Source organism: Odontomachus brunneus, unplaced genomic scaffold (genome assembly GCF_010583005.1).
Source record: "Odontomachus brunneus isolate Ranch 3 - 2012 unplaced genomic scaffold, Obru_v1 Obru_scaffold_224, whole genome shotgun sequence".
Lineage (NCBI taxonomy): Eukaryota > Metazoa > Arthropoda > Insecta > Hymenoptera > Formicidae > Odontomachus > Odontomachus brunneus.
In genome coordinates this window covers 2,473-30,188 of record NW_022639674.1, presented here as the reverse complement: position 1 = coordinate 30,188, position 27,716 = coordinate 2,473, and the positions used below count along the sequence as shown (strand labels likewise).

General features: G+C 42.6%; 2 protein-coding genes across 14 annotated transcripts in view; both read right to left on the bottom strand.

Annotated features, from left to right (window-relative positions):
* LOC116852431 (prolactin-releasing peptide receptor-like) overlaps positions 1-15,195 on the bottom strand; it is a 74,237-nt gene extending 59,042 nt beyond the window's left edge. For 2 of the 9 annotated variants that reach the window (XM_032832788.1, XM_032832793.1), the window contains exons 1-2: positions 9,332-15,195; positions 5,437-5,704 (exon numbers count right to left, since the gene is read on the bottom strand). In XM_032832788.1, the coding sequence (XP_032688679.1) occupies positions 5,462-5,704; positions 9,332-10,285 (1,197 nt within the window). In that variant the 5' untranslated portion in view covers positions 10,286-15,195 and the 3' untranslated portion in view covers positions 5,437-5,461. The remainder of the gene's footprint in view (positions 1-5,436; positions 5,705-9,331) is intronic. The other 7 variants (XM_032832792.1, XM_032832794.1, XM_032832790.1 and 4 more) reach the window with 6 other exon arrangements.
* Positions 15,196-18,659: 3,464 nt separating this feature from the next.
* LOC116852426 (autophagy-related protein 101) lies at positions 18,660-25,457 on the bottom strand. Of its 5 annotated transcripts, none has more exons than XM_032832774.1 (2): positions 24,599-25,457; positions 18,660-23,280 (listed from the first exon to the last, which is right to left on the bottom strand). In XM_032832774.1, the coding sequence occupies exon 2, from the start codon at positions 23,270-23,272 to the stop codon at positions 22,616-22,618; it is 657 nt and encodes a 218-aa protein (XP_032688665.1). In that variant the 5' UTR covers positions 23,273-23,280; positions 24,599-25,457; the 3' UTR covers positions 18,660-22,615. The 5 variants fall into 5 exon arrangements, with proteins under 5 accessions (XP_032688665.1, XP_032688664.1, XP_032688668.1 ...); XM_032832773.1 differs by having other exon boundaries at positions 24,786-25,457; XM_032832777.1 differs by lacking the exon at positions 24,599-25,457 and adding an exon at positions 24,474-24,588.
* Positions 25,458-27,716: the final 2,259 nt, after the last annotated feature.

Here is a 27,716-nt window from a genome sequence, read left to right as displayed (position 1 = left end):
ATTCATGTCTTTCACGGCTGCAATTGACGAATACCGTATTACGTGATAGTACTAGGGGTGTCATTGATTTTGCCCGCCGGGCCACACGGGCGTTATAATCCACGCGTGCGATTGCACGTGTACATCAGCCGCATGACCAGCAATTTCGGTTAAACGTTCTAATTAGCGTGATTACGATGATTTCTGGCGCGGTCAAATGCCCACCCTAATGCAACATTTGTTATTACGTTGATTTGGCAATTGATTTCGCTCGTTGACAGCTCGGATGAACGAATTTTAACGCGATACCGAGAGGAATGAGAGAGAGAAAGAGAGAGAGAGAGAGTGGGACGGAATGAGAGAAAGAGAGAACCGATCAACTGCGCAATCACACCTTCATGCGATACAATTCAGGAAATTGGTTTCGTTGTTCGTTCTCTGCTGAAAGTAAAGCCTGGTTTCGGCGTGCGTTTTGGATCGCGAGGATCTCTCTCTCTCTCTCTCTTTCTCTCTCTCTCTCTCTATTATTTTTATCAATAATTAAACTCGCGGTTGCAGTCGCGGATTGAACGGTATAGGTTTCGTCAGGGAACTCGTCGTCGATTCGTTAACGTACTAATATAAATTTCATCGGCTGATTTGAGGGATGCCATGGTAACGCAAACATTCGCCCACGCGACGCGTAAAAAAATTAATACGCATTTACACGGAGTAATGACACTGCACGCGGATAAGATATCTTAAAGATATTGAGTAACAGAGAAGGAATAAGACAGATAGAGGGAGAAAGAGAGAGCATAGCTCCGAGAGATTTATTCCGTGATGTCAAATTTTAATAATAATTTGTTAATTGGCTTGACGAATTAAAGATGAAATGCAAAAGAAAGGAAACAATTACGAGATCTGAAAGAACTTCCGGAGAATTCGCGATGAAAAGTTTTGTTATTCTGACTGGCACGGGGCGATCAGGAATCGCTAATTGCAACATTAGTTTGTTCAAAGGATAAAACTTCGAAATTGCTTTATCCCTCAAAGGCAAATGCAACTTCCAATAGTGCTTACAAAGCTCGTTACTAAATAAATTCCATGCGAACGGAAGCTCGCCTCGCGGATTTTAGCCTGTCTGGCTGCTCGCGTATTAAACAGTGAATACGGCATACTTTTTCTTTCTCTCTCTTTCTCTCTCACTCTCTCTCTCTCTCGTCAGTCATTTATTGTTTAATGCGATTTTGCCAATAAAACGCGTGCATTCGACAGACAACTGTGAGATTTCCTGTTTGCAAAAGCACCACCGACAAAATCCCCAGGGTCGAGCTTCATTAAGAAGTGCATCTTTCCAGACAGCTCGGCGATCATTTCGCCGTCGATAATAGCAGTTTGTCAAAGCGGATCGAATGCTACTGGAATCACTAGAAGTCGACGACAGTCGACGGCGAACCAGCACGTCCCACGAAACCTACATTCTTCGGGCGCCCGGCATACGAAGTAGTATTCAATCTGACGATAATCAATCGTCACATCACGCGCCGCGAACAATTGAATTTTTTCGCGAATGCAAGACGACGGCGTGGCTCGTACTCGTATACTTCTGCACGTTCCAACTAGAAATTTATCCCATCCTCTTCACAGGTTGATTCCAATCAGTTGTCTGGTTTGTACAAGGTAATGTTATCAGATCAATAATCCTCTATGAAAAAGAAAAAAAAAGATTTCATGCTAATCACAGTTTGCTGAAAACGTATTTGTTTTCGTAACTGAAAAGTTGCCGTTGTAATTAGAACTTTTGCTACTGTTGCTGCTGCATCGACTTCATAGCTAGATGTATATCTACTGGCAATTTTATACTTTTAGATATCCCAGATAGCACTATCTACGAGTATATTAAAAGATGCGCTAAATACATCTAAAAGACGTCCTATTCCTTTTAGACTTCCTTTGGAGACGTCTTCAAGGATATCTTTTAGAAATTTGCGCTGCCTGGATATTCATATATTATAACGAGACTCAACTACCATACGCAGATTCTTGCTGCTGCAACAAATTTTTTCCATGTTATTATTAGTAATATTTTATCACGCTAGTACATGATTTATCAAGGGATTTATTACGCGGAAACATTAGACAGAAACAAAGAGTAACTAAATTATGAGACAGTTTTCGATATTAATTATAAACATTTAAAAGAGAACATATTGCATGAAATTTTCATTTTACTATATGACAAATTGGTAAATATATCTCTCTGTAGGTAAAGATATCACCAGAAAATTTTGTGGGCTACAACTTGTCGAAGAAACAACGTTGATAAATTCACATGAGGATTCTAAAGATTAAATAAAAACATCAACTTTCCTCGATTATCTTTTGTCTTTTTGTACAATCAGTTGATTGGAATCAATATTGTCAGAATCATGGGATAAACTCTTAGTCGAGACTGTACCATTATCCGCGCCGTGACGAGTGAATTGCATTCGCGAATCGCGCTTTTTCCGACGTGGTAGAAAGTGGTGGAAAGATCTCAACGCTTACACTTCGATAAGCTTCATAACGCGTTCGGTATCCAGTAGAAAAATTAATCTTCTGTGAAAATGATTGAAAACTAAAATCTCCTGTTGGAACATGGAACTTCGCGGTTGCGAAGTTTACTGGAGAGAAGAAAGAACGTTGCAATCTTTCTCCCTGTGACATGTGAGCATCAGTTCACGTTATCTTATGTGTTTTCTGCTCGGACGATTCGCGAGGCACATAAACGAAATCGAGCATGAGCTCGATGTACCCGTACAAAACATCGATATCGTACGACGACGACGGCGATACGATATGATAGAATATTGCATAAGCAATTTCGTGTCGAGTCTCTATAGAAGGATTCAATATCGCCGGGACGCTTCATCCCTCGTTCGGTAAGGTTTAACTTGCACTCGGCTTTTAAACAAGAGCTTGCCTCCAGCTGAGCGCGATGAGAACTATCGGGAGTATTTCGAGATTCAATATATGAACGTCTCTGGAGAAGAGAAGAACGGCGACGGCGACGACGCCGATAAGACGATTCCACCTTTGCTCCCGCGAAGTTTCAAACTTTCGGCCCGTGTCGCATCGTTTCCGGCTTCGCCAAATGTCGTTGAAGTTATCAAACTGTCTCTCTTTCTCTCTTCGCTTCTGCCCCGCCGGCGTATTTCTCCTTTCGCCGCCGACGGAATGTCACCCGACTAGATCGTAGAACATCGTTACACCGGCGTTGGAACTCCACGTCGTGTCCATAAAATTCACCGAAAAACTTTTTATTCGTCCACACCCCCACTTCACTCTCTGCGCCACCCTCGCCGTGACAAGGCGACGATCTACACGCGGTCGTATCCTCGCGCTATGGCGAGGGTGTTCGCGTTACGATCGAAGGTCTCGTTGCTGTATTAATATATAATGCGGACAGTGAGCGCGAAAAAATAAGAATCTCGGGAGAGACAATTTTTTGGGATCTCTCGTCGGAGAAGTTTCAGGTCGTCTCCTCTACGCCTCGACGACAACTACGGCGACGTAATAAAATATGTATTCACAAAAAATAGACGATCGATCTCATAGGAAGTTTCTTTCCCTCTCTCTCTCTCTCTCTCTCTCTCTCTCTCTCTCTCTCTCTCTCATCTCTCTTTTTCTCGCTCTGTCTCTGTTTCTTTTTCTCGTGGATATTGCGCAAACGAATGACGATATCGAGATAGCAATTTCATCTCGACGTTCCGCAGTCGCTTCATCCGACATGATGTCTCCCGGCAAAACCGGGAATGAGACCGTAACTCCTAGCATCGTGTTGCGACGTCGTTACGTAAATCGATCTATCCGTTTGGCGAGCGTGCTTTTTCAGGGTATCAACGCGGAGTGCGCACAAAACGACTAGAATGAGTACGACGACGACGACGACGACGACGACGACGACGACAATGCTTAGCTGGTTGGCGGACGGAATTCTCGACAATTGCGTTCTCGCGTAAAAATTTTCCCTTCGCAAAGAAGCATGAACGGCATTCCAAATCTCCCTGTGTTTCACTCCACTACCCCGGTACCGTGACAAGGCGGAAACCACGCGTTCGTATGACTTTCCACGCTCGCACGCGGCTCTCGTAAAGCGCGAATTCTTTTCTTTATTATGTTTGAACGGGCGCACTCGCACGAGTACGTACATTACGTTAGTCAGTCGGCGTTTGTGTCGTTACGCTGGGATTCGCGTAAGGCCACCTACGAAGGGGAAACTGCGGAGATGAACATTCACGGTATCAAAGTGCCGGGAAAGGAAAGAAACAGAAAGGGGAAGGGAGAGAAAGAGGGAAAAAGAGAGAGAGAGAGAGAGAGAGAGGTGCGGAAAAATTGAGTTTCTTACGTGAGCGAGATGTCCCGAGAGTGATTCAAAGGGCAAAAGCCCTAGCGACTCCATTTGGCGACGTAATTCATGAAAGAATTTTATGTGGCGCACCAGAGTGGAACGAACGCGTACGAAAGGACGTGAGGGAAGTTTCACGCATGAACTGCGCGACGCGGAAATAATAACGTGATAAGCGAGAAAATACTTTTCTATCTCTTAGATACATTAACAATAATATACTATATTATAATCGTAGATACGTACGACGCGTATAACGTATTACAAGTAAAGTATTGACGTATGCAAGTAAAAGGAATGTCGCAACCAGAGTTAGGAAAGTTACTTTTACACGAAGAGGATATTATAATTTCTTTTCTTTCCTTTCAGTTTTGTTATGTTTTTAGTAACGCAGTGATAGGCTGTTAGTAAGATCTATCCTGCTAGATAACATAGTAAATTTTCTTATAAACACAGCAAATTTTTTAATAACATATCTCAGTCTTTAAAATAGCACATTTGAAATGACAGGATAATAATAATAGCACATATGAAATGGAAGGATAATAAATTACTGTAGAATATGTTAATCTATTCCTTGGTTACAAAATTTTGCAATTATTTTTACTCTAAAATTCTCTCCGTGAAGAGAATATTATATAATTCTTTCCTTTTCATCAGTAAAATCTATTTGCTAAATTTCGCTATAAAAGCAAATTTTTTAATAGCGTAATAAAATAAAAGGACAATCTGTAGAATACATTGTAGAATGCCGATCTACTGCCTGGTTACAAAATTCCGTAGTAACTTTTACTACAAAACTCTCTCGAGGTTAACGAACAACTCGTTACCGTCACTCGTCCTAACTATTGGAAAAATATAACTCGTCATCACAATCCCCTTCACTTTTCTTGCCAAGAAAAGTTCTAAAAGATCCCTCTTTTACGAATCGCTGTCATCCGTTCCGTGTACGTTCCTTTGAGCCGCGATCGAGTTATCCTCTTTGTGTGCTCCGGCGCGCATTAGTTAACATTTCACTTTGACGTTCCCATGTGTCACATTAGCGTAAGCAATCTCTGCTGGGTAAGAAGGCGCAATTCGCGGCATACCTGCTTCCCGCGTACCTCGTCTCTTTCACAGCGCCGCGTCATCGAAATCCTTGGAGGAGCTCGAGGGTTGATCCTGTTCTTTTGAAACGTTCGCCGTTGGATCCAGTATGATCATCTCGCATCCCTCGGGATTCTGAGCTTTCGTCGTGTTGCTGGGCAGCAGGGTCTCTTGCATGGTATTATTACCGTTACACATTCTCTCGCTTCTGCAACCCTCTCTGCTCCTCGGGGTGTTACCGTCGGGGTCTCTCGAGAAGCATGGCAGAATCTGTGCAAACATCAACGGATCGATCGGTAACGCGGAATCTTAGGCGTTTTATCGCGTTGATATTATACCGAGAGAGACTGAGACAGGGAGAAAGAGAGAGGAAGAGAAAGTAGAGTAGAGCTTATTAATACTTTGGGATTCGACGATCCCCTACAGTTTACAGTAAACAAAAAATCAAAAGTGCAAATAAGATACCAGATTTAAGACGTGCAAATAGAGATGTAAGCGACATGCTGTGATCATTGCATTATGAATAATTCGCAGCAAAAGCCACTTAAGGACGCACAAAAAATAAACTAAAAGATATTCAAACTTACATACAGAGAGAGAAAGAAAAAGAAAAAGGAGAGAGAAAAATTAGCAACTAGTTCTCATTCCTGCGCACAGAAAGTTTATACTGCGTTAAATTCAGACTTGGGAAAGTCTGGATTTACAAATAAAACTCGCGGTTATCCATTAGCCATTGAAGTAAGTAACCTCAAGAAGTAACGAGATAACTTTCCCGTTATTTTTTTTTTTAAACCAGTTTTCACGACCTCTTCTTTGTTTTACGATTCGCTACTACTCATTCCATGTAGACGCAATCCACGCAATGCGAAGTTACAACAAAGGTAACTGTTATATTATTCGTTTGTCGTTACACAAAAAATGTAATCGCTTAGTTGTCATTTTCATTAACGGAGAAAAATGGTTGTCACCGTTAATGAAAAAGAAAATAACTCGCTGCGATAACACACTGCGCTGTTTCCCAAGTTTGAAATTAAATTACGCGCATTCTCACGCGATTATTTATAGCGACAAGAGGCCCTTAGATTTCAGTTGATTTTTTCGAAATCTATCGGTGGATTCTGCATACATTCATCAGCTCGAGAAACACAATACTTCTCGTTTCGTTGGGCAAGCGTGCATCCGACCGAGCAGTGTTCAACTTTGCACGGTCTCGTTTACGCCTCTCAAGGCGGCGGCTTTAAATTAATTTTACGTCCTCGACGAAATGAACAATCAATCCTGTAATTGCAGTTTACGGGAGAGGCGACCCCCTAGAGTCATTACGGGACAGTCGTACGCCGTCGAGCACGTTTTATATTATTCGCGGAACTTGAGGTCGGAGATTGATGAAAGGGCGTCAGCGAACCATAGACGGTGGTGGGTGATCAAAAAATAATTCGCACGCCGCTCGAGCGAAGATTAATCAAACTGCGCGAAACAGACGAAAATCAATCCTCTGATATCGAAACATCTCCTACAAGTATATGTCTTTCCTTGAAAACAAATTTGTCAGTGCTCCGCATGAAATCGTGACACATACACACACACACACACACACACACACACACACAAGTCGGACAGCGTCGCCAAAGATACCATAATCTGGAAAGATGTAACATGAAGCAAGGCGGAGAGAACACGCCGCGGGAGATATACTTCAGATGCGTAAATTCTCCTCTATCTCGCGAATTCGCGGCAGCAAGAACAATTCGAGTCTTCTCGGCAGTCGCAAAGTAAAGAATCTCGCGCGCCGCTTCTTCAACCGTAAATTCTCGCCCCGCTAACACCGCCCGAGCGTCTCGGGTCGACCGTGGTCGTTCTTATGGCTGGTAACAACGTGAGCTTTTTGCGAGGTTCGAGTTCTGCAGTCCTGTCGCGTTCTTGGCGGATGTTAATGCAAGCGCAATTCGCAAGCGAGACGAAAGAGGGAAGAAGTGAACGCGCGTTGCGAATTAATTTAGACACGATAAAATCCTTGGCTCTTCCTTTGACGTGCACACACACACACACACACACGCATACACACACACACACACACACACACACACACATACGCACGCATGTCGCACACAGCGGCAGAAATGTATTGCCAAACACGTTAGATTCTGGCCGGTTCGATCGTTCCGGTAGTTTCTATGCAAATGATTCTGTCCCAATTACTTAAAGTACACCGTCGCGTGAGGTTATTAGCAATTGCGATACGAATTGCTGAATGACTTGTACTTGCATAAATCGGCGCGAAATTATAATGCATTTTCACCTAATTTCCCTGTAAATTTCTTAGAGTGGAATCTCTCTCAAAATGAGTGGAAAATGGCAGTGTCTTCGATTGAAGTAACAATAAAAATACCGTCACTTGAAATCGCAAGAGTACTTCACTCAAGCTTAGAATGGATTCTGTCTCCATAGAGCAAGTGTTGCAATCGATTGGAGTAAATATATTTCTGCAACAATGGAGTACGTCAGATCTGATCTTCAACTCGGCGGAAAAATATTCACTCGATGGCTCAGAGTTGACAATTCACTCTATGGTTCGTGTTAGTAGTTGTCGACTCATGTGAGATATTCAGATCTAAATATGGGTTTATATTAATAGTCGTTGCTGGAAACTTGTCTCAAGCGTGATAGTCAGACTTAACTTCAAGTTAAATAAGAGTTCTTCAATTGAATATAGAGTTATGTTAAGTTATAGATATGTCACATATGTATCAAAATTCAATTAAAAAATTTGAATCTAGCTATGAATAAAAATTTATGTACTCCAAATGGGACGAGTTTCAAGTGACAACTGTTATGACTTTTAAGGTCATACTATTAGTTGTCACTTGAGACTTTTCTCATATGAGATACTCAAGTTTTTTTCAGAGATAGATACAGAATTTTCAATAATTGAATTATATAATGTATAATACTGTATAATGAAAATATTTTTTAATAATTGAATTGCATAATGTAACAATTGTGCAATGTGACATTATATCTGTAGTCGCGACTCGACAGGAAAATTTTCACCTGACTCTGAACTGAAATCTGAGTTGAAATCTAAATTGAAATCTTAACTGAAATCTTACTTGAGAAGAGTTTTAGTAAAGTAACGACTATTACTAATACCTTAGAGATCTAAGCTTTTCGATTAAATCATGTGATATACGTGGCATTATATTTGTAATCATGATTTAGCTAAAAAGATTTGCATTTAACTGTAAATTCAAACCTGAGTATTTCACCTAAGGTAAATTTCAAGTAACAGCTATTAATACAGATACAGCATGAGTGAAAAGTCTGTCCAAACAACTGGTCACTCCACTTTTCGAGTGAAATTTCTCCTCAAGAAATATAGAGAATTTATTTCATTATAATTATGCTCTTTATAGAAACGCGCTGCGCTTTTCGCGAACTTTCGCTCAAGTAGACTCGTAAAAGAAAGTGGCAAAGTGCTTTGGAAACATTACATTTATTTTCGCGACTTCACCGTGAAGTTTCGTTTTTTTTATCGCTTTTTTAACATACGTGCTCCCTCTTTCTTTCTCTCTTTCTTTCTCCATCTCCCTCTTTCTCTCTGCATACGATCTTGCGAAACTATATCTCACGTACGTGATCCTCTCTGAATATAACAAGAATAATCCGCTTATTCTGCTGTATACTTTGATAATGAAAAGGAAGCAGTGGAACGAACAGTCCATCCGAGTAACTTTGGCAAGTTTCGCAGCAGTTGTATCTCTGCTCTCTTTCGTTTGAAATAACAATATAACGCGGACGAAAGCCAGATGAGCTTGAGTGTGCCTCTCGCCGGCTCGCTCGCTCTCACGCATACAAACACACGAGCGCTCAAGAATACACGAACGTGTCGTGTAATACCTGCTTGAATTCCTTGCGGAAGTTGTCGTTGAGCCACGCGTAGAGAAACGGATTGTAGCAAGTGCTGCTCATGGCGAGGCAGTGCGTCATGAAGAAGCAGAGCCGATAGTAATACCAGTCGTTGGCGGGCGAGTAGAAGTCCTCGACGACGTTGATGATGTTGAGCGGCAGCCAGGAGATGCCGAATATCGCGACCATCGCGATCAGCATCCGGTTGGTGCGCCGTTTCCGTTCGCGATCCGCCTCCTCGCGCTTGCTGCTTTTGCTGCCGGGCTTGGAGCGCGCCCGGTCGTTCAGCTTGATCGACACGCACACGTAACAGAAGGCGATGACGAAGAACGGCACGGCGAACTGGAGTATCGAGGTGATCGAGCTGAAGACCTTGCGGAACGGCTCGCTCGGCCAGTGCTCTTCGCAATAGGTGTGCGGCTCCTCAAGCTGCATGTATATGCCGTAAGGCAGGGTGACCAACAGCGCGACCACCCAGATACTCAGAATGATCGCCACGCACATCTCGATCTTCATGCGCGGATGGAACGGATAGATGATGACCAAGAAGCGGTCCATGGCGATGCTGGTGAGCGTGAGCGTGCTGATGTACACGCTCACACCTTGGGCGTAGGGCACCAGGTGGCAGAGGGTGTTACCGAACACCCAACGGCCCAGGAAGGTGTAGAGCGGGGTGAAAGGCACGGCCAACACGCACAGCAGCACGTCGCTCAGCGCGAGATTCGTAATGAAGAAGTTGGTGACGGTGTGCATGTGGCGGTTGCGCGCCACCACATAGCACACCAGCACGTTCCCGAAGATCCCCAGCACGAAGATGTTGCCGTAGAACACGCAGAACACTATCTGCACCACGATGTTCGACGTCACGTCCTCCAGATAGCTGGAATTGCGTGACGACGACGAGTTCTCGAGCGCCGCCGATGTCTGCGTCGTGTAGTTAGCCATGGTGCATCTCGAAGAGTGCGTCTCTTGTTCTTCTCTATCTCTCCCTCTATCCTTTTGTCCTCCTCCTCCTTTTGTCCTTCTTCCTCCTCGGGCGTCTTACACCAGCGTCACGTCCTCGTCGTCGTCCTCGGCGTCCAGAATCGATCATGCGTCAGAGCGCTGACGTGGACGGACTCACCGTGGACGGCGTCCCCGTGGACGACGGCGAGTTCGGGGCAAACAAGCGACGGAAAGCGACGGTCGGTGCGTTAATGACAGTCGGCGGGATCATAGCCGGAAGTTGGCGCGAGTTGGCCGAAGTGTTCGCCGAAGTCGGGCCCGCGCCGATCGCACGCCCGCCGTACGGCGAATTGATTTCTCGTGCCGGTGCTCGCCCTTTACGCTCGTTTACGCTGACACTGCACGATCCCCGCGGCCACCGAGCGCTTAAGCGACGACGGGCTTCTGATAGATAAGCGAGTTATAACTCGAGATAAGCAGATTAGCACGAATTTCCGCGCTGCCGTCGTCGTCGTCGCCGTAGGACCGACTCGCCCCGGCTACGTTGCACGCGCACGCGACACTCTCAACACACGCCACTGCCCTCGAAATATTTTTGAAGTCGTGGAAGTAGTCGTCGTCGTGGATGTTCTTTTGCCTTCAGGCGGTTAAACGAAGGTGGGTCAATGAAAACCGATCGCGGTGTGACGCGTTTATTATTATCCCCGAGAGAGCTTTCCGTGTGTAAATTTAACTCTACGCGTCCCGAGTAGACGGTGATCATCGCGAGAATCCCGATACCCCGTCCCTCCGTTTGCGTTCAATTAAACATTATCTATGACGAACTCGATGTTTTCTTTGTGCACACTCGTGGTGTAAGGTCCACTGCTCGAGCAGAGTTCATGTTTGAAAAGCAAATAGCGAAAATGGCGAATTCTGACGAGGAGTCCCTTTCTATCCCTCTCGTTGGCGGTAGCAGTGATGTCTCCTCGACGTTCATTAATTCGCAAGGTAGCAGAGAGGGAAATAACTAATCTAATTCAACAGAGATAATCCTGCACGACTCGCCGAGGCGTCATTAGATCGAAGAGTCATTGCCCGTCCGATCTCGCTCACTGCCGTAAAATTTCGAGAGTCCGACACGAGCCGTGTCGTTATCGCCGACGTATTCGCCGACGCCGAATCGCGCAGCCGAATTATATCAACGGCAATTAGCTCATTAACATACCGCAGGCGGTGAAACTTTCGTTTCTGCGACGGGGAGACGACGCGACGCGTCGATCCTATGCCTGAAAGGGGACACGGATGAGCAATTAGGAGTGTGCGTCGATTGAGACCAGCTCTGGCGCTCCCGGCATTCGGCGTGGGCGAAATTGTCGACAAACTTCGCCGGCGGTGCTGTCGTTGAGTCGCGGAGCAAACATTCGGAAAGTTTAGCGGTCATTAATAGCGACGGCACGGCGCACTTCACGGGGCGAAAAATACGACGGAGGGGCTATTTAAAAAGCGCGACGGAATCCGGCGCTCCTCTCAAGGTCGCACGCGATCTCTCTCTCTCTCTCTCTTTCTCTCTCTCACGCGCTCTCCAGTTTTCTCGCTCTTCCCCTCTTCAAGAAGGAGCTTCACCAGAAATAGGGACGCGTTTCTGGCGATAGGGTTTCGCGCTTTCGTTCTCCTCTTTTTCTTCCTCCTCCCTCCACTACCTCCTCTCTCTTTTTCCCTCTCTCTCTCTCTTTCTGTCTTTCCCTTTATCTATTCTTTTCCTTTTTTAGTTTTTCCAATGTTGAATAATAGCCGCGATAAAAGCGACGGCGGCGGCGATATTGCTGACGAGTGGCCGCTTTTCAACCCGCGATCGACTTCCGTTCTTGCGTACAAATTTGTTTACGGCCGAGAGAGGATTGTAAATTACAGGGTGGAAACGGTTTTCCACTCATCGGTCGCGCGATGCAAATTAATAGAGGCGCTCCGCCCGCTGCAGCTCGCGTCGATAGACCGACGTGACGGCCTTCGCGAATATTTAATGATCGCGACGAGCTGGGGTCATCGAGAAACAATTACCGAATGTTTACGGAACACGATCGCTTTCTGCGTACGTTGAAAAAAAAAGATGTTCCCTTTTACCATGTGAGTCCGCTGAGCGACCGAGTTGACGTGAATTAGGGGGAGCTTATTGGTACTATAAAGCCGGTCGACTCGGCACTAAACTTGCGTGGCAGCGACGTTAGCAGGGTCCTATTACATCGATTGGATTAATTGAAATGTTTCCAATGAGAAACGATCGTAAAACTGGGATAATTGACCATTGCAAACTTTGCGTCGTTGCGCACGTAAAATCTCTCTCACAAGCACGAAAAATGAATAGAGACGCGTCGATGGACCGACGTGGCGGCCTTCGCGGATTTAACGATCGCGACGAGGATTACCGAGGAATAATTATCGAATGTTTCGAGAACGTGATCATTGCGTTTGTTGAAGAAAAAAAGAATGTCCTTTTGCCATTGTAAATCGTTAAACGACGTGAATCAGAGAGAGATTATTAGTTGTAAAATAATTGATTGGAAACATATATCCGATCTAAATTTACGAGAGGAACGTTAACATGTTAACATCATATTGTTTCATTGACTGAATAAATTTAAATGTTTTCTACGAAGAATTATCGTATAACCAGGATATTTGTAATATTTCCTTTTTTCACGTGAACAATCAAGAGACCGAATTAATGTGAATTTGAAGGAGTTTATTAGTTCTACTATAAGATAACTGACTCTCAACACATCTACCCGGAATGAATAAATTGAAATGTTTTTTACAAAAAATGGTCGTGTAATCGAAATAATTAAAACATTGTCACGTGAATAATCAATTAATCAAGTCGACATGAATTTGGAGGAACTTATTAGTTCCACTATAAAATAATTGACTCAGACATCTGTCCGAATGAGAGAATGAATTGAAATGTTTCTCACGAGAAACGATCCTATAATCAAGACAATTGAAATGTTCCCTTTTGCCGTGTGAATCGTCAAGAGACGGAGTCGACATGAATTGGGGAGAGTTTATTGGTTCCAATATATAAAATAATCGACTTAAGACATATCCGATCTAAACCTGCGGGAGCGACGTTAACACGTTAACAAAACGTCCTATTTTTTCATTGATTGAATGAGTTTAAATGTTTCTTACGAAAAATGATGGCATGACTAGAATATTTTAAGTGTTTCCTTTTATCGTGTGAATAGCTAAGCGATCGAATTGATGTGAATTTGGAGGAGCTTATTGGTATTCTACTATAAAATAATTGATTCTCAAGACATCTATCCGAATGAATAAATTGAAATATTTTCTATGAGGAATGGTCGTGTAATTGAAACATTTCCATTTGTCACGTGAATAATCAAGTAATCGAGGCAACGTGAATTTAAAAAAGATTGGTTTCACTTTAAAATAATTGACTCAGGACACCTATCCGAATGAATGAATTGAGTATTTTCTACGAGAAATAGTCGTATAACCGAACAATTTAAACATTTCCTCTTGTCACGTGAATAGTCAAGCGACCGAATCAACATGAATTTAAAGGAGCTTATTAGTCTTACTATAATATAATTAACTTTTTCGAGACCTGTGCCTCGTCTTAACGTGCGAGAGTGCCGTTAATACATGTTAACAAAATCTTATTTTCTCGTCGAATTAATCGAAGTGTTCCCTGCGGAAAATAATCGTATAGCCGAGATGATTGTGGCTTTGAGACCACTGCGACTTCGCGTCGTTACGCACGTAAAAGCTCCCTTACATGCACGAGATCTATCACGAGAAAAAAGAGAGAAATAGGAAATGAGAAAGAGAGAGAATCGCGTGTCCCGCGGGCATCCGGACAGTCTCGCCGAGCTGGTAAAGTAATGATCCTCCTTCTCTCTTTCGCGGACGTATCCACCCCTCGCCGAGGCACGCGCCGGGATACACGCGTACGTGCACGCAGCTACCGGAAGCTCCTTCGTCGCTGAGTCGATATTAAAAGACGAAGAAGGTAACGAAGCACACCGCGCTGAAAGCGATCACGTACGCTCTGACACACGTGCGAGATCGATTTCGGCCACCTGTTGAAGAGTCGACAGCCAGCCGGCCAAGAGCCGGCAATTTCTTCCGTTACGCGACGGCTACCTTCGCCAAAGTTTCGCTCACCGGCGCGGAACAGCCTCGGGGTGCGAAGAAGTCGCGACAGCCCGGTCGATCTCTCGCGATTATAGGCCGTTGGGCTACTCGCGTTGGCGCATCCTCGACCGTCTACGACGAGGAGGACGCGTAATTATTCTCTTGCACACGTACACACACACACACACGCACCTGAGTCACACGTGTGCGGACCTCTCTTCACGATCGTTCTTCCCTTATTATCGTTTATCGCGACTCCGCAGCCCACTTGAAACTACCTGCTATTCGCGACGAGTGTTCTGAGAGCAAGATGTGGGCTTAGTGTTTGCCGATTGAGCGTTTTGCAATCTGACTCTTTCAGTTGCTTCTAACTCGTACTCGTAGATCGTCTGAGATGCCTGTCATTTTCTTCTTTTTTTCTCCGACTCGAGTTGAGACACGCGGTTGTTCGCGCGTGCTAACGCGCGCACGGAGGTGTCAGCAGCCGCACGAAGACTTCTTCGTGGGCAATCGCGCGCCGCCCGCTCATCAGTCTTCGCGTTTTCGCAATTCGCCGATTGTTGTTGCACGAACACACGTGTCCGTCGCGTTCGACCGTCGCGCGACTGAACGATGACCCGTTTGAGATCTCGAGGAAGCGCCGAAGGCTCAAAATCGCGACGCGCCGACGTCTCGCGCTCTCATCTCGCGAATTCGTGGGACCCGCGAGACACCTCCTTGGAGCGCGCAGGGGCGAAGGTCACGGCACCGGTGGTTCACGCGCTGCTTCCTCATCGGCGACTGAGACGCGAAAATCGGAAACGCACCGGCTCCGAGAGAGGGAAAGAGAGAGTGAGAGAGAGAAAGAGAGAGCGAGCTTCACCGGCGCGGTTTTCTCGCGCAGGCGTGCTCGCCGTTCACGTGTGTGTACGTGCGTGTTGTCGCGATACTCTGCCTTCGTGTGAAAGTACTCACGATAGTATCGAGATATTAATGTTTGATCTCCAAGCTTCGCGCTCGTCGACACGATACGCAGGCCATGCATGAGATATTTTTGTCTCTTGTGTATAATTTCGTCATATTTTTCGCGATTCGTCTCGTGCACGTGGCATCAGGTAGTTCTGTGTCAAGGCGATGGCCTTGCAAGCGTATCCAAGCAGGACTGAAAATCACGATGATGTGAAAATGACGAGAAAAACAATTGCGAGTCGTGAGAGAAAAGTTAGTTTTTGAGTCGTTTTTTCGTCACTTTAACATCATTTTGGCACCATCGTAATTTTTATTCTATTTTGGTAATCGGAAAATTTTGTCAATAACTGTCTTTTTTTTCAATATAATTCATCTGAAATTATTTTAATTCTGCATTTCTTTTTTACCTAACTACCTGATATTATTTTTTTGTATAGAGAAAATATACAAGTTTAAATAATATTTAATTTTAGCATTCTTAGATTTTTATTATTTATAGATTTTTTATATGAGCATTTGTTTTTGTATAATTTTTGCGAGATTTCGTGCAAGAGAAGCATGTGAGTTTGATGACTTTTTTAGCTTCTTTTTTAGAAATTTTTGTCCCATCTGAGTGATTGAAATTTTCATGAGTACGACTATATGAGACCTAGGGAACTTCAGAATTTAATAAAATCGAAACGAACATATTTCCTTCGCGATGCAAAAGCGTTCGATTTCGAACGAGCGATTTTGTTCTCTGTCTCGCTCCCCCTATCTCTCTATCTCTGTCTTACTCTGGCGTCTCCCCGGATTCCTCGTTGCATCTTATTGCGGAAAAATTCTTTGACTCGAATATGCTCGGCCCTTCCTAGGCGAATGCGTTCCGGCGAGTATTTCTGGCGACGGAGGTATGCGAAAAATGTCACATTCGTTCAGGCCGACGGAGATCCGTTTTTTTTGTGCGAGGACCGTGAACGCAGAGGGTCGCGTAGAATGTCGCGAATAAGACAAGGTGAAATTATACTGGTCGCAAACGTTTGCCGCTATAATATATGGTAATCGGTCCGACTCTTCAGAATATGTTACATAACGCACACTCATTAATCTTTTCCAACACTAATCTGAATATCATTAAATTCAACATATCGCATTCAGGCATATTTAATTGCGCTTGATAATTTGGTAAATTTTTCGCGTATTTGTAGGTGTAAATTTAATATGAGCCAGTCGAAAAGTGAACATTCCATATGGCACAAATGTCCAAAATACATTTTAGAGGCGTCCCAGAGATATCACACATCTCTGAAACATATCTGGGGTGTATTTTTCCTAAACAGTACCCACACAGCAGGAATGTCCCAAATACATCATAGGGATATCTTAAAGATATCGCATATCCCAAATATATCTTTAGGATAACTTTATGATATATTTTGGACACCTCTGTTGTGTACTCTGGGATACAGATCTTCACAGAATATCCTAAAAACATCTCTAGGACATCCCTTGAAGATCTTGTGCTGCATGAGAAGCTATACAATATCAAATTAAATAATAAAAAACTGATATTTTATATAAATTCCTAGACAACATGTCTAAAATCGGGACATAAGACGTCTTAAAAATAACTTTTAGGTCGCCTTAAAGACATTTATATGTAAATCGTCTGAAAGATATCTTAAAGATGATCTTTAAGATGTCTTATGTCACAATTTTAGATATTATGTTGTCTGGGTTAATATAAAAGTTATATAATAGCTTTCATAAATTAACATTAAACCAAGTGATAAAAAGTTTTCCTATTTTCGATTTAAATTTAGATTGCGATCCATTAACCGCTACAGCGTATTAAAGCACTTAAAGAAAAGCCAACAAAAGCGCTTCAAAACATTTACAGTTCTAATGGATCGCACTCTTAGTTTAATTAAATATCTATATTTGCAAATATTTCTATATTCGATTTAAATTTAACAATTATCCACATTTGACTTAGATATTTCAAGATGACGTATATCTAAACAAAATATTTTACCGAGTGAGCATGAGACTCGACATCGATTGTAAATTGCGGATTCCACGTCAGAGCGCAGCACGTATCGAGGCAAAAATGTGCGGTTCGCTCCGAGCCAAGTGTCACGAATCGACGCGTGTTTGAGGATTATGTTTAGATGGAATAAATTTCGTCATATCATCGTGATGTACACGAGAAGGAAACGAAGTCAGGAAGTAAAAGTGCGAAGGTGCGCGCGGAAATTTCCATAAAACTGGCATTATAAAATACAGTAATTTATTAATAATTACTCATTTATCATCAGCGTACTCCTCATGATAAATTAAAACTGCACATATTTCACTTTCCTCACTATACACTACACATTTTGTCACCACCTCGTAACTTATAATGTACATCTTTTCTCGTTATTTTCTATATAGTTTTTGCTCTATTTATATATATATATATATATATTTATATATATATATATATTATTTATTTATAATTATTTATAACAGCGTGTGTGTGTGTGTGTGTGTGTGGCAATCTGACGGAGTCGCAGAACTCGAGTTGCGCAAACACACACGTGGTCTCAGTCGCTCTTTCTCTCATTCATTCGTTCGTCCATTCATTCTCTTTCTCTCTATCTCCGTTTGTCTGTCTCTCATTGTCCTTCCCGTATTATGTCAAATTTATACATACATGCGCTCGTATACGTATATACGCGCGCGCCTTTTCTTTTATCGCAATAGTCATAGAGCACGATACTATATAACGCGAGTTATTTAATTTTTTACAGTTGTGCACGGCATGTACCGGATGGTGCGCGAGGGGAAAAAGAGATTGCAATCGATTTTCTACTCAGAATCGCAGAGAGCAGCAGATTATCGACGACTATTATTGTGTTTCCTTTTATACTCTCTCCCTTTTTCCGTCTGTCTCTTTCTTCTCTCCCTGATCGTCGCGTATGAGAGAAAAGGAACGTCGATCGAGCAAGATTCGCGACTCGTCAAGAGTAACCTAACTAAAATCGCAATTAACACTACGAATTACTGTTGAAGAACACCGTGAAAGGAAACACGGGACGATGTACGTTTACATATGTGAAATTAATATTATTACATTTCTCGCACCTACGGTTAGCTCGTAAAGGTACATCGCTACTCAATGCGCCGTGATATCTTTTTGTTTCATCGTGCGATTGGTCGTGGGAGAGGCCGACGACGCGAATCGTGAAACGCGCGCGCGAGGACCCTCACATCTCACTCTCGTCCACACACGACGGCTTTGCCTTGCAGTATAATTTTTTCTCTCTCTCTCTCTCTCTCTCTTTCTTCGGACATACTATATTTACATTATACATATTATATAGTTGCACACACTAGCGCGAGGATCGCCGCCAGGCGTTCCGACATCCGCGCGTTTCCCGTTTCTCAATTCGGTAAAATCTTAAAACTGTGCGACGACGTTCACATATAAACGCATATACACGCCGGTGTCGTTCGCACTTCGCAGAGAACAGAACAAAACCGTCTCGTCCGAGATGAATCACAGATTCTCGCGTCTTACGCGCGGAAGGGAGTACGCTATTAACTTCGTCTCGCGTGACACGATGAGAGATGCTTCGAGGTTTAATAAATAAATGATATTTACCGCGCGACTGGCTTTAGGTATTATGTTAGTACTTCCTACTAGCACGTTTATAATTTACCTATCAAAATCCATACGAGATACGAAGGCACGAAACGTCCGGGAAAATGTAATCGTGACTGCGACTTTTCGCGCGGCTTCTCTCGCGTCACCCGCGTCCACCCTCCGTGCCTCGGTTAGTGTCACCCTCGCGGGGAGGGGAGGGGGTTTTTTATCTCGTCGCGCGTTACGCATTCGCCTATGACGATTTTATTGTAACTTAGCGGCAACGAAAGCGGTGCAAAAAGAAAATTACGTCTACTAGCCTGCGCCCGTGACGGGTCTGACGTTACGCTTACGTATCATCGTTACTCGTGGAAATAAATAATGCACATACACCGCGTGATCATGATGCATAATTAACACGCCGGTTCAACATATCCTCTCGCCGCACATTTAGTGCTACCCGTTTCGATCAGATTTGTGATCCTCTTATTTATTTTTATCGTTTTTCATCAGAAAAAAATCAGGTATGATCTCGGGTATCCAGCGTTAAATCTGCGGCGAAAATAATGGCGACGCATCGCGTTACGTTGTCAAAAGGTTTGCTCTCCATTGCTGAACTGGCTACACTGTAACTGGCACTGGTTCTTTTCTCCTCTTTCTTCCACCAAGTCTCAGCTGTATATATCTGTTTCTTTTCAAGTTCCGTGACTGTGATCCACTAAGACTGTACGAAATGCATCTGTTCGCTCTCGAAGAACTTCCGCACTAATGCAACATGTTAAAGTGAAACAAATATACTTTCTTTCGCTCTATTAACTTATTACACTAGTGTGCATTAGTCTTTGAAAACGAACAGATCTTATAGTAGTCAGTTTAAGTCCAAATGCTGAAACCCATACAAGTAAACGTTCGTTAATCGAGTAATGGACTTCGAAATCTGCGCGCGAATCGGTTCAAGTAGCCGTTTTGGCCGCGATAAATAGTACTCCGTTCGTTTATTAGTTATATGTATATGTTATATGATTTTATATATATATTTTTTTTTATATTTACGGACAGAGTACATTTCGCGCGAGCCAAACGATTACTAGAACCGATTCCCGCATTAATTTCGAAATCGGTCTAGCGATTATTTATACTGATTCCAGTAACTGGATTCGAGTACCAAAATTTCGTAGTCCCAGTCTACACTAGTTCAGCAATAAAAAACAGACCTAGGATTCCACGTAATGACGCACATGTATATGGATGTATGTATGTATACGCACACGCGCGCGATAATTTAAGCATGATGCGCGTGATCGTCGGTTTAGGGCGGTGGTCGCGGAATTGCTTGTACAGTCAAAGTGTGTGTGAGATTTTCGAGGATTACGGCTACTTATTTTCCCTTGCCACTACAGCTCACTTAACGAACAACCTAAAGTCGCGACGCAGCTTCAGGACTATTATCATGAGATCTGCGAAGCGTTTCCTAATAGTTGAAAGGTTTTCATCGAAACAATACGTACGATATTTTTATACGCTAACAATACATTTATATTATTATAATTACAACGTAACAATAGATTCCCACGTCATTCAAGAGGTACTATTGCTGGTCGCGGAAATCGCTTAAAAAATAAAAACCAAAACGCGTTGGCAAGAGTATCTCATAGTTCACAAGGGAACCTATTGTCACGTTGTGTAATTATATACATTATTATATTTATTATCAGTGTACAATTATATCTACCCATTAATTTATAAGATCATATATAGGAGAATTGTTTCGATAAGAACTTTTAAAGTATCAGAGAAGTGCTTCACAGATCTTATGGTGTCAATGGTCGCGTTCAGTAGAGAAAATAGCTTAATAAGCACTTCTCGTTACGCTGACAGCAGCTTTACAACTGTTGTAAGATTTTTTTCTAAACGACACTAGCGATTTGAGTTCTTCCAACGTGTTTACTAAGCGATTACCTTTTTTACCAGCATACTTTCAGTGATTACATTCAGCAGAGAAAGTAATTCGCTTTCCGCCTGCCTGACAGAACAACTTTGCAACTGTTGTAAGATTTTCTTCTGAAAGTAACGATTGGCTGCGTTCAGCAAAAAAAGCTGTTTTGCAACTGTAAAATTCGTGAATCTGATTGGTACATGCTCTTGGATTTAACCAAAATTAAGAGCATATTCCAATCAAATTCGCGAATTTTACAACAGTTGCAAAGCAGCTTTCTCTGCTGAACGCAACCATTGACAGTAGCGACTTATCCAACATGTTTACTAAGCTATTTTTTCCAGCATATTTTCGATATGCTAGACCGTTTAGTAAACATGTTGGAAAAGCATAAATCGCAAGGTATCGTTTAGCAAAAAATCTCACGAACAGTCGCAAAGCTGCTAGCAGCGCAGCACAAAGTGCTTATTGTGCTGAACGTAACCAATGGTTCTAAGGTTGAGCGCTACGATTGTCAGTGGCGTGACCCGCTGGGCGAGCTGGAGCGGCAAGGGGAAGTAAGTAGTCGACTCGAGAATCACCTCGATTATACAAGTAATTCCGACCACTTGTTTATGATATAACTATGCGTATATATATGTATATATGTATATGTATATACTTTCAACATTAGCGATTGAAAAACAGTGCACAACGCTGAATACGGCTGTCGTGTTCGTCGGAGTTAATCGGAGGATAAGTATCGAGAGTGCCTCGAGAGAGAATGCGTCGCTCTCGAGGATTCTACCGGATCCATTGAAAACATCCTGCTCCTTCGGCTAGAAACTCGAAATCTCGGAATCTCTTGTTATATCCTTCATTCTTAACTGTAATCGAAATTGTCGTCTGTCACGCGACGCGCAGAGGTTAAAAATGGAGAGGAATTACGCTCGAGTCTATTCTAATCGTATTTACACAACGTTCGAGGAAGGATATAGTGAGAAGCGAGAGGAACATAATGTCGCTCTGCCACGAGGAGTCGCCGCCTGTGGAGAGTTTAAGTGAAATCAAGAGGTATAACGTGAATGACCTCTCTCTCTGTGTGGAACGCGTGCCTATCGTGATCCTGCTAAAATAATTACGCGACGGACGTGACGGACATCCACATCCGGTAAGAATACAAAAGAAGCGGAGGTGTATCGAGGGTGTATTATGTGGATTTTGTACTATGCAGAATTAGAGATACGCAGTGGCGGAAGTCCCTGCAATGTACAAAGTATTATATTTCCGCGTCATGTCATATAAGATACCACTACCGTTACCGAGAATATACACGCGACCAAAGAATCTCCGACAGAGCCTGCTGATACAAAAGGAAATGAAAATAACAGCAAAGTAGACTAAGACCTTCTGACAAGAAGGTTTGGAGCAGACATCGTAAAGCAGTCGTGTTTCTTGCGTAGCGTGAATTTCGAAGATACTGCCAAGACAACTGAGAACAAAGTATCCTACTAAAGACTAAAGAAGTCAGGTAGAAGTCGTGAGGAACACGTTGTCGAAATAAAAGAATCTATCTCACGCGAACAGTGCAACGCAGAGAACGGAGAAAGGAAAGAACACGCAGGTCACGTTAAGAAAGTGAGAACGAGTCCTGCGTCTTTCAGCTTCTAAGTTACGAACGTGCCAATGTTGAAATCCGAAGAACTATGCTATGTTATGACTAAATGGACAGCGTCTCTCTGATCAACTTCTTCATCGTGTTGCCCATCGTGGTGCTAGACGGGCCTGAGGTCGTGAAGGACAGCTTGAAGAGATAGGGCTGTATGTCCGGATACGAGGTGTCGAAGATCAGGTCCAGCTCCGCTTGACTCGGCACTTTCGGTATGTAGTCGTGCCGATTCATCACCTCGGTGATGTAGAGGATCTTGTCGGTCAGCAGATCGCCCACCTTCTCCCGGCATATCTGTCGCTCATGCTCAGTCGCCAGCTTGATGAGCTCGAGACGCACGGTCCACACTTCCCACGGTATGCACTCCGGCTGAAATGGCCAGCGGTTCTTCTTACGTTGGAAGAACTCCAAGGATATTTGGCCGGAGCCCGGGCTGTCGGTGGAGCGTAGGGCCTCCGAGAAGCCCGAGATCTCGCGCTTCAGCGTCTGGTCGAGGTGTACCGACGAGCAGCAGACGTAGGTGAAATCGATGAAGTCACAGTCCACGTCCTGGTATCCCACCGTGCCCACTGAGTAGCTGCCTTCTTGTTTGTACTTGAATTTGCCAAAACTCCGATGGAAGAGAACGCTGTGGAATATACTGGCCACTGCTTCGTCCACCTGACGTCCCTCCATGCTCAATTCAAATAGCTGTGTCCTGGCATTCATGATGATACCTGTTGATCACAAGCATACATTGTATCCTCAACCCCATAATACTCATTGAGCAGAGAATCATTGATTGTGCATAGTGAATGAGCATCGCAAGAAATACAGTTTATTTTTTAGAAAAATTTTCTTTGACAATTCATAAAAAAATTAATGTACAAGTAGGATAAAACACCCAATTATTGACACCCTATGGTTCATCATTAATATTAATGATTAACATTCTAGAAAAGTCTGGTTTTCCTTGCAACCAGCAGCAGCTGTTTACAGTTTTAGTTGTAAAATTTTCTTTTCAGATCGTAGAGATCATATATTTTCTTTTGAAATTAGCTGGTTCTGCAGGTAAGAAATTTAACTACAATGCTGATTCCAAGAAAAACTGGTTCTCCTCTAGAATATTGATGACTCACAGGATGTCAATGATTGAGTATTTCATCCTACTATCTGTAAAAAAAAATTACTGATACTAAATTACTATGTTACATTATCAGATATTTTATGACACGCATAATGCAGTCTGGAGAAATACTACATGTAAACAAAAACAATCACGTACCGATTACACGATAAGCCACGAAGAGTGGCTACAACATAAAATGAACGATTGGTGTCACAGGAAAATGCACAAATACAAAAGTGAGATAATGATGTCGCTCGATGCGACACATTGGCACGTGCATGACAAAGCCGCGAACGGACAAAGCGCGGGAGCACTACAAAGAAAAATAATAAAAGGTGTATGAGTAAGTCCTTCCTCGAGTTACCGGAAAAGCACTCGTCGACTCATCCTAACCTCAAACACACGGCTGCGGTTTTGCCTCCGAGCGCGAGCAACCTAACCTGATCGCAAAATCTCCGACGCGCTAAAAATCCAACGAATTAGAGTTGACGTTTCGCTGCTCTGAGAGGTGTTATAACCTTACCGACTTAACACAAAACCGAATTGGAGCAGGTACTCCGAAACCTGCTCGGAGCCTGTCATACTCGTCGGCATTTTTTTACCGTAGATTCGTTCACTGAAAATATCGCGTTTGTCACACACAACAAAAAAAGTACAACGGCATGTTCGTGCGACTTTTGACGTGTTTCAGGTCAAAAGCTGCATCCTCCACAAAGTCGTTACCGAGATTATTCCTTGGAACGTTTCTTTGGCAAGACATTGACCGCGACACACGGGGCATTAAACAGAGGTCGATTTTACCTGGCCAATTTCGCACATGTTTGCACCTTTACGTAACAGTGAGACGCAACGAGAAATATGAAACTTGAGAACACGTCGCGACAAAAACAGAAAACGAACTGGTCGCCGAGAGAACGCGAACTAACTTGGACACTTTCTTCTTCAATATCGACTCCACTCGACTCTCGCTCCTCGTCGTCGCCGTCGTCGTCCCCGTCCTCGTCCTCGTCCTCGTCGTCCTGGCTCGGAGCAATGGCGAACGCGGCTTTGTTAGTTTATCGCGCGCGATTCGTGCCCGCTGCTGTGACTTCCGCCGTCGCGAGCCTCACTAACCTCTTCCATTGAGTGCTTCCTCGCGTGTACGCTCTTCCCTCGAAGCACCACGACCTCCGTCCTCCTCGCCCGTGCTGTCGCCACCGCCGCCGTCGTCGTCGTTGTCGTTACGCCACTTTCTCGCGAGCGTTCACTAGTCCAACCCGCTCATTCGTGAGCATCTTCCATCATCCCGACGAGGAAGCTGCGTCGCGCCGCACGGCTCGTCCCTCAGTGACCCGTTACCACGAGTTGCTGCCACCAGTGGCCCTCCCGCACACGAGTTTGTGGGTAAACAACAGCTGTGCTCGTGGCAAATGCCATCTTGGCGCTGTTGTTGCCACCGCGCGCTTCGATGCCCGCTCCCGCGAGGGCTCCACGTTCTTGGTCCCGGAAGAGAGAGGGATAATGTGTTTCCGCGTTACTCGCGCGACTGAGTCGAGAACGATGGCCGAGAGAAGGAGAAAGCGTGCGAGGGAGAAAGGAGAAGAATGAACGGGATATCACTCCGAGAGAACGACGCGGTTGTTGTTGGATCGACGAACGTGTACGGGCCAGCGGGATATGTTGCGGGCAGCGCGATCTGATCTCAGCCGAGCGGTCCAAATATCCTGGCGCTACATCGTGAAGTCGCACACCGTAACATGAACGAAACAACACCAAGGGGAAGTCGATCGATACCTCTTCAGGGCCGGCACCCTACTGGGTCGCACTGCTAGTCTCCTTCGCTGGATAGGTTGCCGTTCCGCGCGTGCAAAGCTGCCGCGCGATGCTTCGCGGGGGAGGCGAGCGCGTGCGCGCGCTGCGGCTGCATTCGAATGCGCGGTTTGCGCGAGCCGCGAAATCCTTCCGCGCGTTCTTTCAGACGCGACTTTCATACGTGTATAGTCAAGTAGATGTTACTTATTTTAGGTAATACGTTTATTATCCCAGACGGCACAAATGTCCAAAATTGAGTCATAAGACGTCTTTAAGGTAACTTTAAGCATCTTTAAGACAATACTTTATAAACTTGTCTTAAAGACAACTTAAAGACGTCTTATGTCCCACTTTTAGACATTGTGCTGTCTGGGATATGTCGTGAGTTCGTAATAAGCATCATTATTAAATTTATCCAAAATACATTCTGAAACCTAGCAAGTTTAGCGTTTCAATGAAGAATATTGGATTAAAGGAAAAATTCGGTTTACTTTATAGAGGATAACAGTTTACTGTAAAAAAGGATAAATTACTCTTTTGAGTACATGATGATAAGCTTTTTTTAAATTTTTAATGAATACATTTGATTATTACTATGATTGCACTACCCACACGGGAAAAAAGTTTAGACAAAAGCCAGATATGGATTTTGTCAAGATTTGATCAGATATAATCAAACATAACGTTATATATGATTCAGAACTGTCCACATATAATAATATATAATCATATATACAATTATATATAATTATATATGATTATATATGGACAGATCTGAATCATATATAACGTTATATCTGATTATATTTGATCAGATTTTGACAAAATCCATATCTGGCTTTTATCTAAACTTTTTTTCCCGGTCAAATAGCACAAAATTTTCAGGGAATGTTCTAAAACGTTCTTAGGATGTATACCCAATGAAAAATTTTTTATATATAATTATATAAAATTATATAAAATTATATATAATTAGATATAATTATATATTATTATGTATCAAATTTGTCCATTCATATTTATACATTCTACTTATATATACAATTATATATAATTATGTATAATTATATATATAAGTAGAATGTATAAATATGAATGGACAAATTTGATACATAATAATATATAATTATATCTAATTATATATAATTTTATATGATTATATATAATTATACATAATTATATATAATTGTATATATAAGTAGAATGTATAAATATGAATGGACAAATTTGATACATAATAATATATAATTATATCTAATTATATATAATTTTATATGATTATATATAATTATACATAATTATGTATGGACAAATTTCATACAAAATTTTGCATGAAAAATTTTTCATCGGGTAAATATTCTTAGAACGTTTTTAGAATGTCCTTTGAAGAGTTGTGCTGTATGGGTACTATCAAGAGAATATTTTTTGTTGAAAATAACCATTGTCCTAGAAAGCTGAGTAATAGCTTTTTTGTAATAGTAAAATGATAGTTTTCTATGTATAGTCAGTACTTGAGAGTAAATCCTTCCTAGGGGTAAAACAAATCAGTATACAAAGTATAATAGGAAATGAAATTTCTAATAAGAGATCTAATAAGATGCATCGTAAGCATCACTATGAACATTAGATCAATGTTCTAATTTCCTACTTAACGATACATAACTGTTACATACATACAATATATATTATATCACTCTTGCATTGTTGAGTGGAGAATGATAACATTAATGTAACGTTGATGTTAGGATTTAGAACGTAGTTTAAACAAATGAAATTCATGGTAGATTTATAATATATATTATATATATATATATATATATATATATATATATATATATATATATATAATAGGGTGCCAAGACTTGGCACACCATATTTCAAAATGTGACATTTTTTTTGCAGTTCTAAAACTCTCTTGAAAAGTTCTAGAGCTCTTTGCAACAATTTTCAATAGTTCCGGTCATTAAATACAAAAAAATAGACTTTTAAAAAAAGGTGCGCTAAGTTCTCGAAGCGCACTTAATTAGTAAAATCAACTATTTCTTTAGAACTATTGTTATATATGATATAGAACTCTAGAACTATTGTAAAACAAACCGGAACTCTAAAGAAATAGTTAATTTAAATAGTTTGTTGGATTAAGTGCGCTGCGAGAACTTAGCGCATCTTTTTTTGAAAGTCTGTTTTTTTGCATTTAAGGACCTGAACTATTTAAAATTGTTGCATAGAGCTCTAGAACTTTTCAAGAGAGTA